Source organism: Acromyrmex echinatior, chromosome 10 (genome assembly GCF_024713525.1).
Source record: "Acromyrmex echinatior isolate Ae372 chromosome 10, ASM2471352v2, whole genome shotgun sequence".
Classification (NCBI taxonomy): Eukaryota; Metazoa; Arthropoda; class Insecta; order Hymenoptera; family Formicidae; genus Acromyrmex; species Acromyrmex echinatior.
The window spans coordinates 9,523,519-9,538,465 of NC_141861.1; the positions used below are offsets into that span (position 1 = coordinate 9,523,519).

General features: G+C 28.0%; 1 protein-coding gene across 5 annotated transcripts; it reads left to right on the forward strand.

Moving 5' to 3' along the window:
* The first annotated feature begins 6,732 nt into the window (after positions 1–6,732).
* LOC105152795 (uncharacterized) lies at positions 6,733–14,441 on the forward strand. 5 transcript variants are annotated; one of them, XM_087410648.1, is made up of 8 exons: positions 6,733–8,919; positions 9,401–10,087; positions 10,577–11,278; positions 11,768–12,442; positions 12,655–12,873; positions 13,091–13,204; positions 13,486–13,602; positions 13,668–14,441. In XM_087410648.1, exons 1-7 carry the CDS (start codon positions 8,255–8,257, stop codon positions 13,568–13,570), a joined length of 3,147 nt encoding a protein of 1,048 aa, XP_087266774.1. In that variant the 5' UTR covers positions 6,733–8,254; the 3' UTR covers positions 13,571–13,602; positions 13,668–14,441. The 5 variants fall into 5 exon arrangements, with proteins under 5 accessions (XP_087266774.1, XP_087266775.1, XP_087266776.1 ...); XM_087410649.1 differs by having other exon boundaries at positions 13,689–14,441; XM_087410650.1 differs by having other exon boundaries at positions 13,699–14,441.
* Positions 14,442–14,947: the final 506 nt, after the last annotated feature.

The window sequence follows — 14,947 nt, forward strand, 5'->3', positions numbered from 1 at the left end:
ATATTAAATAGAGTTGGAGAGAAGAGAATATTTTCTCGACGCACAAGATACTTACAATAATCATGCCATAATATGCGACAGTGGAAAATTCTTGGAATTTTAAATTAATCTTTTTACTTATTAATTTAACATTTTTACAATTTTTTACTTATTACGTCTTTTTTGGTTCTTTGTCAATTTTTTTTGAAATTTATAAACTCGAAATTCTAAGAATTAGAAAAAATTTTTAGAAGCTTGGTTTAATAAATAATAGTAAAAATAAGAGTGCATCACAGGGTGCATCACTAAAATCTGGACAAATTTCAATTTTCCGGTATAATGTGCCTCCGCCAGAGCTTGTTGTTGGCGTCCGAGAAAGCCTGATGCTTCTAGTAAACAATCATATTCTTAAAATGGCCGCGATGTAACCAAATGCGGAGTATCATCGAAGGCCTTCGCGCTGGGCGCTCAGCAACGGAAATAATTCGGTTCTTTGGATACTCGAGATCAACCGTTTATGACGTAGTGGCAAAATATACGATTTTAGAAGTCCAACGAAGGATGCCAGTGAGGAAGAGTCACTCGAAAGAAACGCACCGCGAGGACTCTCGCAGTCGTTGAAAGGGCTCAAGCGCTGATTTCGGATGATCCAAGACAATCGTTGCGGAAATTAGCATCGATTGTTGGTGTAAGCGAGCCAACAATGCGTCGAATTGCCGAGGAGGATCTTCGATATAAATCGTACACATTAAAGATATGACAGATGCTCTCTGAGGCTGCCATTCTGGCCTCCCAACAGCCCAGATTTAAATCCCTTGGACTACTACGTATGGAGCGTAATTGAAAGGGTCACAAACAAGTCTCGGCATCCCAATGTGACGTCATTAAGGATCGCTATTGAGGCAGCATTCGTCGGCATGGACAGCGCTACATTATAGCGTGCGAACGCTTCAGACCGAGAATAGAGGCCGTCATTCAAGCTAATGGGGGATACATCGAATAATTGTGCTCTACAGGATTCCCCCAAGTGCCATGTAAAAGGATTTTTTGTAATATTTAATTTTTCATTAAAAATGTTTTGTTTAAAGAAATTGTTCGATTTGTCCGGATTTTAACGCATCCTGTACATTTAAGATAAATATTTTGAACGATAAATGTATGTTTTACACGTATTATATTTTCAAAAGTTACAAAATAACATATAATTCTAAAAGAAGATACCGCGATATTTTCAATTGTGTAAAGAAAAATCGTGTCAGCAAAAGGATTGTTCTGGATAGCAGCAATGTTGAAAGATTATACGAATCGTGAATAATGAATAATTCGTATAAATTCGAGTGATTTCGTGAGTTCCTCATACTTGCGCTTTCGCGACTTTCAGCAACTTTGATGATGCAGTTTTTTAGTATACATTTTATTACTATCATAAACGTGGAATTATCGCCGCAATTATTAGCGCAAATTTCTCTATTACCATATATATAGATTTAGAAATCAGCACTCTCGTGCAATCTCAAAGCATGACATGTATAGTATCGCAACTAAAATAGGTATTGCTACTCTCATTTCTTGCTATTAAATGTCAATTTCATATTAAATATCGCACTCAGTCTAATGAATGTCTGTAACACATTTCGTAATCTCAATGGAAATTGACTAACAATTTTTATAAATAAAAGCGGAAGAAGAAATTTCTCTAAAATTTTTTATTTCTATGAATAGTCACTAACATATATAAATGATTATAATACATAAATTTTGATTTAAAACAAAGAGACGAAGCAGGAGAAACAGGACAAGAATAAATCGTTAAATACAGAAGCGATTAGTTCACAAATTAAAGCCGCATAATAAATGTCTAATAAATTATTAGCCAATATTATAATCTTTCTTTCAAGAGGCGATCGTTCGCAAAGGATCATCCGTTATGCATCAGGAAATAGCCTAATCGGACTGCGTAAAAAAAATATGTGTGGATGATTCGAGCGGAAAGCGCGCTCGAGCGGCGTTGCGAGGGAAAAGTCGGGTTTTCGAATGCCTGTATTATAGGGCGAGTTTACTGCCCATCCATAATTAGCGGTAATAAACTCAGAGCTGTGGAAACCAGAGCGGAGAATCGGTCAACAATATCGAAATATGGCTTTAATGTTAAAGGAAAAAACTCTTTCATAAGCCAGGCATGATTTTTCTAACGGTGGATTAATTTAATTGGATATTTTTGTATATATACGATATTCAAAATTCTGTATAACAAGTATATATATAATAACTTTGCTTCATAATTTTTGTCATATACAATTGTTATACACTGAGAAAAAAAAATGCTTGATTCAATTAAATTCTATATTATGGGCTGTCACTAACATAAATGATTAATTCATGTATATTTTTATTGACATAAACATCTTGATTATTGAAATAATAATTTATTATAAATATACAACTTTACAAATACTTTCTAAAGATGTCAAAATATACGTAACAATTGCTTCATAATTTTTATATACTTGGAAAAATGAAAATTAATACAAGACACGAAAGACAAAACGAAAGGTTAATACAATCCTTTTTCCTATTTTCCACTGTTATACAGAATTTTAAATATCAACAGCATTTTTTTCTCAGTGTATATAATATTGTTGTATATAAATCAAAGAAAATAAATGCGCAGGACACGAATGATTCAAAGTATATTAAAGATTAAAACTGCCTAAAGAAGCTAAAGAAATATAATATAGAAGAATATTTTAAATACATTTAATAAAATATCGATTTTTTTGAGTGAGTTTTCCAAAACCAGGATGAAAATCGGAGAAATGGGAAAATTGCAATACGTCGAAAAATATTAGATATGACTATCTGACAGCTTCTTCATAATTTTTTCACATAAGGTGGTCTCGATAATTTACAAATTGATGTAAACGATATTGAATTATTGTACAGAATAATAGAAAAGAAAGAAGACATCGGTTTCTTGCTTGATTTTGATTTTTGAGTTTAGAATTATATTTAATTCTCACGTGAAGAATTCCACTTTTAATTCGCAAACGTGTCATCGACTATAATGACTCTATTGCCGATGATTACAACGTTTAAGGCCCATAAAAAGGGCCACAAAGCGGTCGATCATAAGCGATTACGACAAATTTTTCATTTGCGGTTGATCCGGTTACATTGAATGCGAGGAGAAAAGTTAATTAGGGACTAATAGTAGTTAATTAAACAGTCTCAAGCATATGATATACCGTACGATTTACACGACGATGAAGCGAAGTAGGATAATAGGTGTGCAAAGATGAGAGCTACTTGAAGATTGAACTATCTACTAAAAATTGAGCTTTTACAGTCATTAAGTAAGAATGAAATGTGTATAACTTTTTACATTATCATATATCTATTAATATCTTTCCAGATGAAATAATTAATTTTTAATTAATTTTTAAAAAATTTAATTTCTGAAAAATTTAATTAATTCTTAGAATTAATTTCTTAAAAATAAATATGTTTCTTTCTTACGTTTAGTTTTGATTGTAAATTCTTTAATATATGTTTTCAGGAAAGTTTATTCTTAAGCAATGATGGATTGCATGTTATTATATTGTAACGTTAAAAGATATGCGATTGTACATACTAAGATGAGAAGATTCTTATTGTGAAAGAAGCCATCATTTCGTGCAGGTGAAAAAAGAACGAAAAACGGCCGATCAGGCGTCGTCCACCGTCCGGTAATAGATTGTTGACGATCGTTCCTCGCCGCAGGAAGAAACCGATGAAGAAAGAAGACAGCTTTGTGAGGTAAATGAGGTAGATGAGGGAAACAAAAAATAAATCGATTATCCATATCCAGTGAGATAATTTGTTTTCGCCTTTTCACTCAAGATAGGGCTACCTTTGATCAATATCACCTGGATATGTCGTTGTACAAACAGATAAATGTTGCTTAAGTTAATTCATTAATTTTTTTGCCACCCACATGGCCGGCATGACCGAGCACAACGACATGTTTTCATTTGAACAGCCAGCATTATTTCGTGGCTTTTAAAAATATCTCACGTTTTTTTTCACTTGCGGGATACAAGAAAAATTGTAATTATTCTACTTTCAAGATAATAAAAACGATGCATCGGCTTTGGGATATGATTTACTTCCAGAAGGCTCAGTCAGTTAAGGGTATGTTCAAACCGGTTGGTGCCCCTTGCTTTCATTCTCGAATTCCCGTTTATACGTGTGAGGTCACTTAGTTATAGTAAAGCCGCATCGTTTATTTTGATCCATAAATCTGTTCACTTTGTGGTTTCTTAAATTATTAAAGATGTCTTCAACGTTTAGTAATATAAGATCATTAGATTTTAGCATAAGCTAATATTCTGTATTTAAGAATAATTCCATTTAAAGCTTCGTTTTAATTAATCGTCGATTCGAAAACACATCATTCAAATATTAAAATCTAAAATCAGGTTCTTGTTTTAATGATTAAGTACAGTGTTTATGTTAAAATGTAAAGCACGATGACGTAACAAGCATATAATGTATTTTATCTTGTATGAAATATTTTTATTTATTTATATGTAGCCTCTCATTGTTCATAGATGGAATTATTTTATTGTAAAACTCTTTCATAGTGATAATTATATCACTTAAGCAATTTTAAGCTAAGGTATCATAGGCTGCAGAATCTGAAAGCAGAGAAGTCTCTTTAAAGCGCGCGGCAGTTTAACTAAATGTTTAACTAAAAACATATTTCTCGTTAGAATGTTAACCAATCGGAAGTGGCAACGTTTAATGCTATTTCTCGTAAATATAAATCCACAGCGAAAAGTCAATACTAAATATTCGACTAGTTAAGCGATTATACATATATTGGACCCAACGACTATTATGGCGGAAAATGTGAAACGAAAAATAGGCAGTTTAAATTTGATTTGTATGCATCATAAGATACGTGCTTATACGTTATATTTTATATAATAATATATTTATAACATTTATATATAGTACATACAATACATTATATGTTTAATCTAATGCTTTTACCCTCTATATTCTTCTAAAACATGATAATCTACACCATGAGAATCGAATAAGTAGAAATGATACTTTCTTTACTGTTAAGAAAATTCAAATAATATGTTAATATTTACATTCTAGAGAAGAATGTTGATGTTTATTATTAAACGCGATTTAATATTAAATATCAATTAATCACTAGTAATAAAATACAAAATAACTTTTAAACGAATAAACTGATTTTTTGATATTTCCATTTTAACCCTTTACCGTATATACGAGGATCATTTGTGTCCAAGCGATTTTTATATTTTTGAATATTTTGAAAACAAATAAGTACAGTGCGCCGTTCTGCTCCTAAAAAAAACTTGTGAAGAAGAAAAAGATACCCCTGAAAACCAAGCAGTGGACATCATTTTCTCGCTGCAGATATTTAAAATCGAGCGACACAAATGATCCCCGTATACTCAACGCATTTATCATACAAAAAAAATTGTTTCGCGTTTTTTGACTATTATAAGTAAAACACATATATATAACGAAGAAATTTTTATTCATGTCATTATCTTATAATAAAAATGTCAAATTGCTTTGAAGAGAAAAGATGCAGAAAAGATGACATTGTAAGTGAACAATTTCTTCGTTCTTTTACAATGTCATCCTGTACGTATTTTTTTATTTAAAGTATGAGATTACAAAGTGTATGAAATTACAGATTTTGAATAAAAAATGGAATTTTTAAAGTTTTTTTAAATGTCAATCTTTCATAGAAACGCTTATTTTTATAAGTTTCAAAATTATAAAACTTTATGCTCCGAACTTAAGCATTTAAATTTAAAAAATTTGTTGGCATATATTTTTTTCTTCAAATAAGAACTTTGAACTTCCTTTTTTAATTATTAGATCTCATTGATTTAATCAAAAGTTAAAAATTTAAACGTATCACTACCATACTCGTACTCACATTTGTGTTTACATATTTGCAAAAATAAAATTTAAACAAATAGATTTATTAAATTAGAAATACGATAAATTATAAATAAAGTATAAATCCTTCGTTCAGAATAGTTAAAGAAGTTACATGAATTTTTAAATATTTTTTGAATCACTTAATCCATTAAAAAAAATACGCCAGACATGAATAACCCCGGTACAATATTTAATGGATACTAAAAAAATGTATATACAATGAGGGTTAATACTTTTATATACACAGTAATTAGAGAAACTATAGCATGTAAATAAATGTATGCGATTCCATTCGAGAAAATAAAGGTTATCTTGAAATCTTGAAAGTACGTCCACCTAAAAAAGATCTGTAATATTAAAAAATTTGTGCTCCTCGAAATAAAGGAAGTTTCACTTAAAATATATTTTAAAATAACGAATAGTCTGGAAGACAATTGCGCTTGAAGCATAAAACGAGATGTCCTGTATATATTAGAATTGTAAAATGTATCTTGGTAATACCGATAGATAATACTCATATTATTTAAAATAATTATTGTCGATTTATTCAAAATTAGATATTTACATTATTTGAATATTTCGAGCATTAATATTCTAATGTTAAAATCTCTCTCTTTCTCTCTCTCTCTCTCTCTCTCTCTCTCTCCGGATTATGTATTAATAAATGTTCTAATCTGTTTTTATTATTTATTTTATTTCAGGTTATACCTATTAAATTTTTTAAAAATAATCTTTTAATATATTATACTAAAATTTATTGTAATGTAGTTATTATAAAATAAATGTAATTGAAACATGCTTCGAATAAGTATTTATTCAAAAGTTGATATGTATTATACAATACAGTACAATACATAGGTTGCAATAATATTAATGAAAAAGGAACTCATTTTAATTAAGGAGATATACTTTCAAAAGATATCTTATTTATTTAATTAGATATATGCATAATTAATTAGAAATATGCATCACTTATTATAACATTCACGTTTTGTCTTTTCTTTTTTTAATTAACTTGTCTTTTAATCTTAAACGTTTCCAAAAAGAATGAATTTTTCTAATGTAACAATATTTTATGCTGATTATTAGATGTCTTAATATTCACATTGTTTTTACAATTGCAATTGCGCTTACTCTTACTTTCTGTTTATGAGTCTAGTTTACAAGTAATAGTACTCAATATACATTCTTATTTTTTATTTTGAAGTAAAAACGATAGAATTAAATGTAAATCTTCTAACTCAGTAAGTTATGATAAAATTAATACGCCATTAAAATATATTAAATATGAAAAGTAGCAATGTAATAAAATGCTTTATACTTTTATGATTTTATTTGTTTTTTAATGTATTATTGTTCTTATCATGAACTTATAGAAATTTTATGAAATGGAATTGTGAATGTTTACAATACAGTTTAGAAATAAATGCAATGCCATTGAAATAACGTTTAAGCCGCAATTTTACTTTTCTTGAGTCATCATTGAGTCTCATCATTTTCGAACAATGTATCTATTATTTGATTATATCTATTATTTGAATATATCTATTATTTGAAAGTCGATGACTCTAAGTATTGGGGGAAAGATGGAATATACAGGACGATTCTCTACATAAAATGAAGTCCACTACATACATATATATATAAAAGCCTATAACTTTTGTGTGGAAAGTCGTGTACTTCAGCCCCTCTCTGTTTAAAGTCATCAACGCAAAGTTGATGAAAGAAAGTGAAAAAATAATTATTGACTTTGATTGTTAATGACTTTTTAACGAAGCACAAGTCACCAATAAAAATCTATTGGAGATTACTCAGAATCATGATCTTAACAACATATGTCAATGTCAAGATCATCGACAATTGCTCCCCTTTTTTAGTTTTATCTTTAATTTATTACTAAATTTAATTTTTTCACTTATATGTTTATTATAATAACGGTGATAATCGATGTTGTAATAATCATATGAAAAAAGTCAAGAAATATATTTTAAAATTGTAAGCTGTACTAATTTTCATGGTTAAATTTTATTTTTTAATCAAGATTGATAAAACAAATAATACTAATTTTAATTTAAACGTTTAACAACACAAATCGAATAAGCAGAAACGAATTCATGACTTTTAACTGAAACATTCAATCAATACATTAATGTTTATATCTTAGTGAATAATTGCTGTTTTGTTCTCTCTCTTTACTCTCTCTTTTCATTGACCTTTCCTAAACAGTTTCTCCGAATATGATCGTTAGCACAATCGCTATTTCGTGTTTAGTAACATATCGCGACTCTGTGTGGATACAATGGCACTTCAAAAAAGATCGGACAATTGGATGTGGAAACATGTTTTTAAATTAAACAATTCTTATGTACAATGCAATAATTGTGATCGAAGATATAAAATTGTTGATAACACTATAGATAGAGTGATAGAATCGATAAAAGCACATTTATATTACCAGCATAGAAAATATGATGAAGAAGATCGCTTAAAATGGGAAAACGACAATAACTTGATATGGCAATATGTTGACAAAGTAGACTTATACAAAGGAAAATGTAAATTTTGTAAACATATTTGTCATGGAGCATATATGTGTAAAGTAAACTCGCATCTGCGAAAAGAGCATAGTCAAGAAATAAGAGCTATTGTACAAAAAGAAATTGCAAATAAGTCCCTAACGCAATATTTTAAAGTCGATGAAGAAAAATTTATTGCATGGTGCAAATGTTGTAATGTTAGACTGGACATATTTTACGGGACAAATGTTTTAATACACCACTTTTGTGTAAAGACTAAATCTTTAAGATCTCCACAAGAACCTGAAGATAATGATGTGAACAGAATGACACAACAATCTATAGTCACTGAAAATGCAAATACAAGCTTCCATCATGATGATATAAATAGACAAGCCCATCATGATAATTTAAATAAAGTTCTTGGAAATCAAGAAAATCAACAAAGGTAACTGTTATGTAACTCAAATGTTAATGTTTCACTTTTCTGAAGTTATTAATATACATATTATGTACATTTTAATACACATTAAAAATTTAATATATTACTTAATTCAATCTATTTATCTTAACGTTTATTACAATAATAGTTTATTACAATAACAGTGATAAACGATGTTGTAATAGTCTAAAAAGTCAAGAAATATTTCTAATAAGTATAAACTTGTATCAATTTTTAATTATAACTTTATTTTCAAGTCAAGATATGTAAAATATATAATATTAATCTTAATCTGATTGATTGACAATAGAAATCGAATAAGTAGGAATTAAATTATATAATTCTTACTGAACTGAAAGATTCAATCAATAATCTTTATATATTAATGAAAAATTATACATTTCACTCTCTCTCCTATCATCAATCTTTCCTAAACAGCTCCTCTGAACATTTTCATTAGTTTAATTGGCAGTATTTTTGTATTTAGTAACACATCGCGATATTGTACGAATATAACGACAGCTCGAGAAGGATCAGACGATTGGATGTGGGAAAATGTTTCTAAATTAAATAATTTTACTGTACGGTGCAATAATTGTAATAAAATTTATTATAATAAATGTACAAGAAAATTGATAACATCAATAAAGGCACATTTATATCATAAGCATGAAATATGGACTGAAAATGATCGCTTAAAATGGGAAAATGACAATAATTTGATATGGCAATATGTTGACAAAGTAGATTTATACAAAGGAAAATGTAAATTTTGTAAGAATATTTATCATGCAGGATATATGAATAATATATACTTTCATCTGCAAAAACAGCATAGTCAAGAAATAAGAGCTGCTGTACAAAAAGAAATTGCAAATAAGTCGCTAACGCAATATTTTGAAGTCGATGATGAAAAATTTATTGCACGGTGCAAATGTTGCAATGTTAAACTGGACATATTTTACGGGACAGATGCTTTAATACGCCACTTTTGTGTAAAGAATAAATCTTTAAGATCTCCACAAGAACCTGAAGATAATGATGTGAACAGAATGACACAACAATCTATAGTCACTGAAAATGCAAATACAAGCTTTCATCATGATGATATAAATAGACAAGCCCATCATGATAATTTAAATAGAGCTCTTGGAAATCAAGAAAATCAACAAAGGTAACTGTTATGTAATTCAAATGTTAATGTTTCACTTTTCTGAAGTTATTAATATACATATTATGTACATTTTAATACATATTAAAAATTTAATATATTACTTAATTCAATCTATTTATCTTAACGTTTATTATAATAATATTAATCACTGTTATTACAATAACAGTGATAAACGATGTTGTAATAGTCTAAAAAGTCATGAAATATTTCTAATAAGTATAAACTTGTATCAATTTTCAATTATAACTTTATTTTCAAGTCAAGATATGTAAAATATATAATGTTAATCTTAATCTGATTGATTGATAACAGGAATCGAATGAGTAGGAATTAAATTATATAATTCTTACTGAACTGAAAGATTCAATCAATAATCTTTATGTATTAATGAAAAATTATACATTTCACTCTCTCTCCTATCATCAATCTTTCCTAAACAGCTTCTCTGAACATTTTCATTGGTTTAATTGGAACTATTTTTGTATTTAGTAACACATCGCGATATTGTACGAATATAACAGCAGCTCAAGAAGAATCAAACAATTGGATATGGAAATATGTTTTCAAATTAAACAATTTTACTGTACAGTGCAATAATTGTAATAAAATTTATTATAATAAGCATAAGTTTAATAAACGTTCAAGTATATTGATAACATCAATAAAGGCACATTTATATCGTAAGCATGAAATATCGACTGAAAATGATCGCTTAAAATGGGAAAACGACAATAACTTGATATGGCAATATGTTGACAAAGTAGACTTATACAAAGGAAAATGTAAATTTTGTAAGCATATTTATCATGGAGGATATATGAGTAATATAAACTTGCATCTGCGAACAGAGCATAGTCAAGAAATAAGAGCTGCTGTACAAAAAGAAATTGCAAATAAGTCCCTAATGCAATATTTTGAAGTCGACGAGGAAAAATTTATTGCACGGTGCAAATGTTGCAATGTTAAACTGGATATATTTTACGGGACAGATGCTTTAATACGCCACTTTTGTGTAAAGAATAAATCTTTAAGATCTCCACAAGAACCTGAAGATAATGATGTGAACAGAATGACACAACAATCTATAGTCACTGAAAATGCAAATACAAGCTTCCATCATGATGATATAAATAGACAAGCCCATCATGATAATTTAAATAAAGCTCTTGGAAATCAAGAAAATCAACAAAGGTAACTGTTATGTAATTCAAATGTTAATGTTTCACTTTTCTGAAGTTATTAATATACATATTATGTACATTTTAATACACATTAAAAATTTAATATAGTACTTAATTCAATCTATTTATCTTAACGTTTATTACAATAATAGTTTATCACTGTTATTACAATACAGTGATAAACGATGTTGTAATAGTCTAAAAAGTCAAGAAATATTTCTAATAAGTATAAACTTGTACCAATTTTCAATTATAACTTTATTTTCAAGTCAAGATATGTAAAATATATAATGTTAATCTTAATCTGATTGATTGACAACAGGAATCGAATGAGTAGGAATTAAATTATATAATTCTTACTGAACTGAAAGATTCAATCAATAATCTTTATGTATTAATGAAAAATTATACATTTCACTCTCTCTCCTATCATCAATCTTTCCTAAACAGCTTCTCTGAACATTTTCATTGGTTTAATTGGCACTATTTTTGTATTTAGTAACACATCGCGATATTGTACGAATATAACGGCAGCTCGAGAAGGATCAGACGATTGGATATGGAAACATTTTTTCAAATTAGACAATTTTTCTGTACGGTGCAATAATTGTAATAAAATTTATTATAATAAGGATAAATTTAATAAACGTACAAGTAAATTGATAACATCAATAAAGGCACATTTATATCATAAGCATGAAATATGGACTGAAAAAGATCGCTTAAAATGGGAAAACGACAATAACTTGAAATGGCAATATGTTGACAAAGTAGACTTATACAAAGGAAAATGTAAATTTTGTAAGTATATTTGTCATGGAGCATATATGTATAGAGTAAACTCGCATCTGCGAAAAGAGCATAGTCAAGAAATAAGAGCTATTGTACAAAAAAAAATTGCAAATAAGTCGCTATCGCAATATTTTGAAGTCGATGAGGAAAAATTTATTGCATGGTGCAAATGTTGCAATGTTAAACTGGACATATTTTACGGGACAGATGCTTTAATACGCCACTTTTGTGTAAAGAATAAATCTTTAAGATCTCCACAAGAACCTGAAGATAATGATGTGAACAGAATGACACAACAATCTATAGTCACTGAAAATGCAAATACAAACTTTCATCATGATGATATAAATAGACAAGCTCCTCAAAATCAAGATCAACAAAGGTAACTGTTATGTAATAAAAATATTAATAAAATGTTTTTTTTCTTAAGTTATAAGTAAATACATAATGTACACTTTAAGTATATTACAAATTTACTTCAACGTTTACGTTTACGTTTACGTTTTATGTTTCAAATTTATTTCAACTTTACTTAATTTACTTCAATATTTCGCAATCGATAAAATACTTAATTGTAAATTGCAATAATTGCAGCGATTACACTACTAGCGTATTTTATAGCAACACAGGAATAAATGACTTAAGATTTCACTGTCAACATCATATAAATGAAAATTCAAGGTATGAAAAAGGAGCTGCAGACAATAACGAGTATAGAATGATGCAACAAGAAGCAGCAGAAAATATGGCTACGCGTTATCATCATGAAAGTATATATTGGCATGATTTTAAAAATCAAGAAGGTCAACAAAGGTAAATGATATTAATATTAATATATTTTATTCTTCTTGATAAATATCAGTATATTCTATTATACATAATTAATGCAATTATATTGAACAGTTAACATTTAAATATATAATATATATACAGACTTTATAAATTTGAGTCAAACATTTAATAAATATGGTTTCAATGTTATATTTATATCCAACTTAAATAATATTAACTAATGAATATATGTATTTAGTTCTGAAGAAAATTACGCGAATAACACAGTATTCTTTGCTGATGATGTTTCGAATGTAAGTTTTCATGATGGTACAAACTGGCAAGCTCTTGGATATCAAATAGATCAACAGAGGTATGTGCTACTAATTTAATGTCAAGTGTGTGTGTGTGTGTGTGTGTGTGTGTGTGTGTGCTTTATTAATATCAATACATTTTATTCTTCTTGAAATATTAGTATATTCTATTATATATAATTAACGCAAATATATAATAACGCAAATATATTGAACACAAATATATTAACATTTAAGTATTATAGACTTCATAAATTTGTATCAAACATTTAATAAATATAATTTCAATGTTATATTTATATCCAACTTAAGTAATATTTACTAATAAATATATATCAAGTTTTAAAGGAAGTAACATGAATAACATAGTATTCCATGCTCATGGTGTTTCGGATATAAGTTTTCCTCATGACAGTACAAACTAATAAACTCTTGGCTATCAAGTAGATCAACAGAGGTATGTATTATTTCAATATGTGAAGTGTTACTGATATCAATAATGTCAAAATTCGTGTCTCAAAGTTCTAGTAATTATCAATGTAGTATTAAGTAGCTATCAATATCAAGTTACGAATAGCTACTCAAGATTTTAAGAAGGGACTAACGTTAATAACGTGTACAGACTGATGCATCAATTCGTGGCAGCAGAAAATGGCTACAAGTTCTTATAATAACGATATAACTTTTCAAGCTCCTGAAAATCAAGAAAATTAATAAAATCAAATCTTATTGATATAACGATGTCATTTTCATGACTTTATTATTATGACTTTTTTTTCTACTTGGTTAGGGAAAACTTTTACGCACTACAATTTTCACTTCCTATAATCAGGATTGGTAAAGATTAATGTTTTTTTTTTTTAAATAAAACACATTATGTGTCTTCTTAAATATGTTTTTAATGTTTCAAATATGCTTTAAACAGTAATATAAAAAAAAACATATTTAAAACATATTAAAAACATCAATCAAGCATGTTTTAAACTATTTAAAATACGTTTAAAACATGTCTTTTACCAACTCTGTCTATAACTCGATCATTAAGTGATTAAGTTTCATTGTGACTCAATTCAAGATATTAAGTTTTACTTAAAATATGTTTTGAAATAACAAACAGTCTAAGTCTAGGGGATAATTGCGTCTGATGTGATAACTTCAAATGAGACATCCTGTACTAGAGTTGTAAAGTAAGGGAAACCGGGAGTCCCGTAAATAAAAACTTTATATCTTGTCATAAATAATAATTTATCTAATCCGAATCGTTATCCAAATTGCAGTTATAACAAACATAATACAGTAAGTTATTCTTTATACATTTAGAATGTGTACACATGTTCACAAAATTATCTTTTTAATTATTCTTATAATATTTTCATATTATCATTACTACTTCTATTATACTTAAAATTAATTTTATAAAAGAAAGAAGAAGGTATAAACATATATGAACATATTTTCCATATAATTATATATGTTTATGCATACTTATACATGTTTATATATAAATATTTATAAATATATGTAATTTATCATAATTTATCATTTATTATAAATATGTATACATATATATTACTTACAAACCAAATTTCATATTCAAAACGATAGGATTTTTCTATCATATTCTATCGTTCTCTATATATAATATTTTTACCAGAGCGCAGCGAATGACAGATTTCCTAATCTAACAAACTTTAACAATTAACATTTCGATTTGCAAAGCAGAACGATGCTTTTTTTGCTAATTCGTAACTTTTACAATAAACGCGTCTGTCTCAAAATATCACAACAGACTGAGCGGCAAT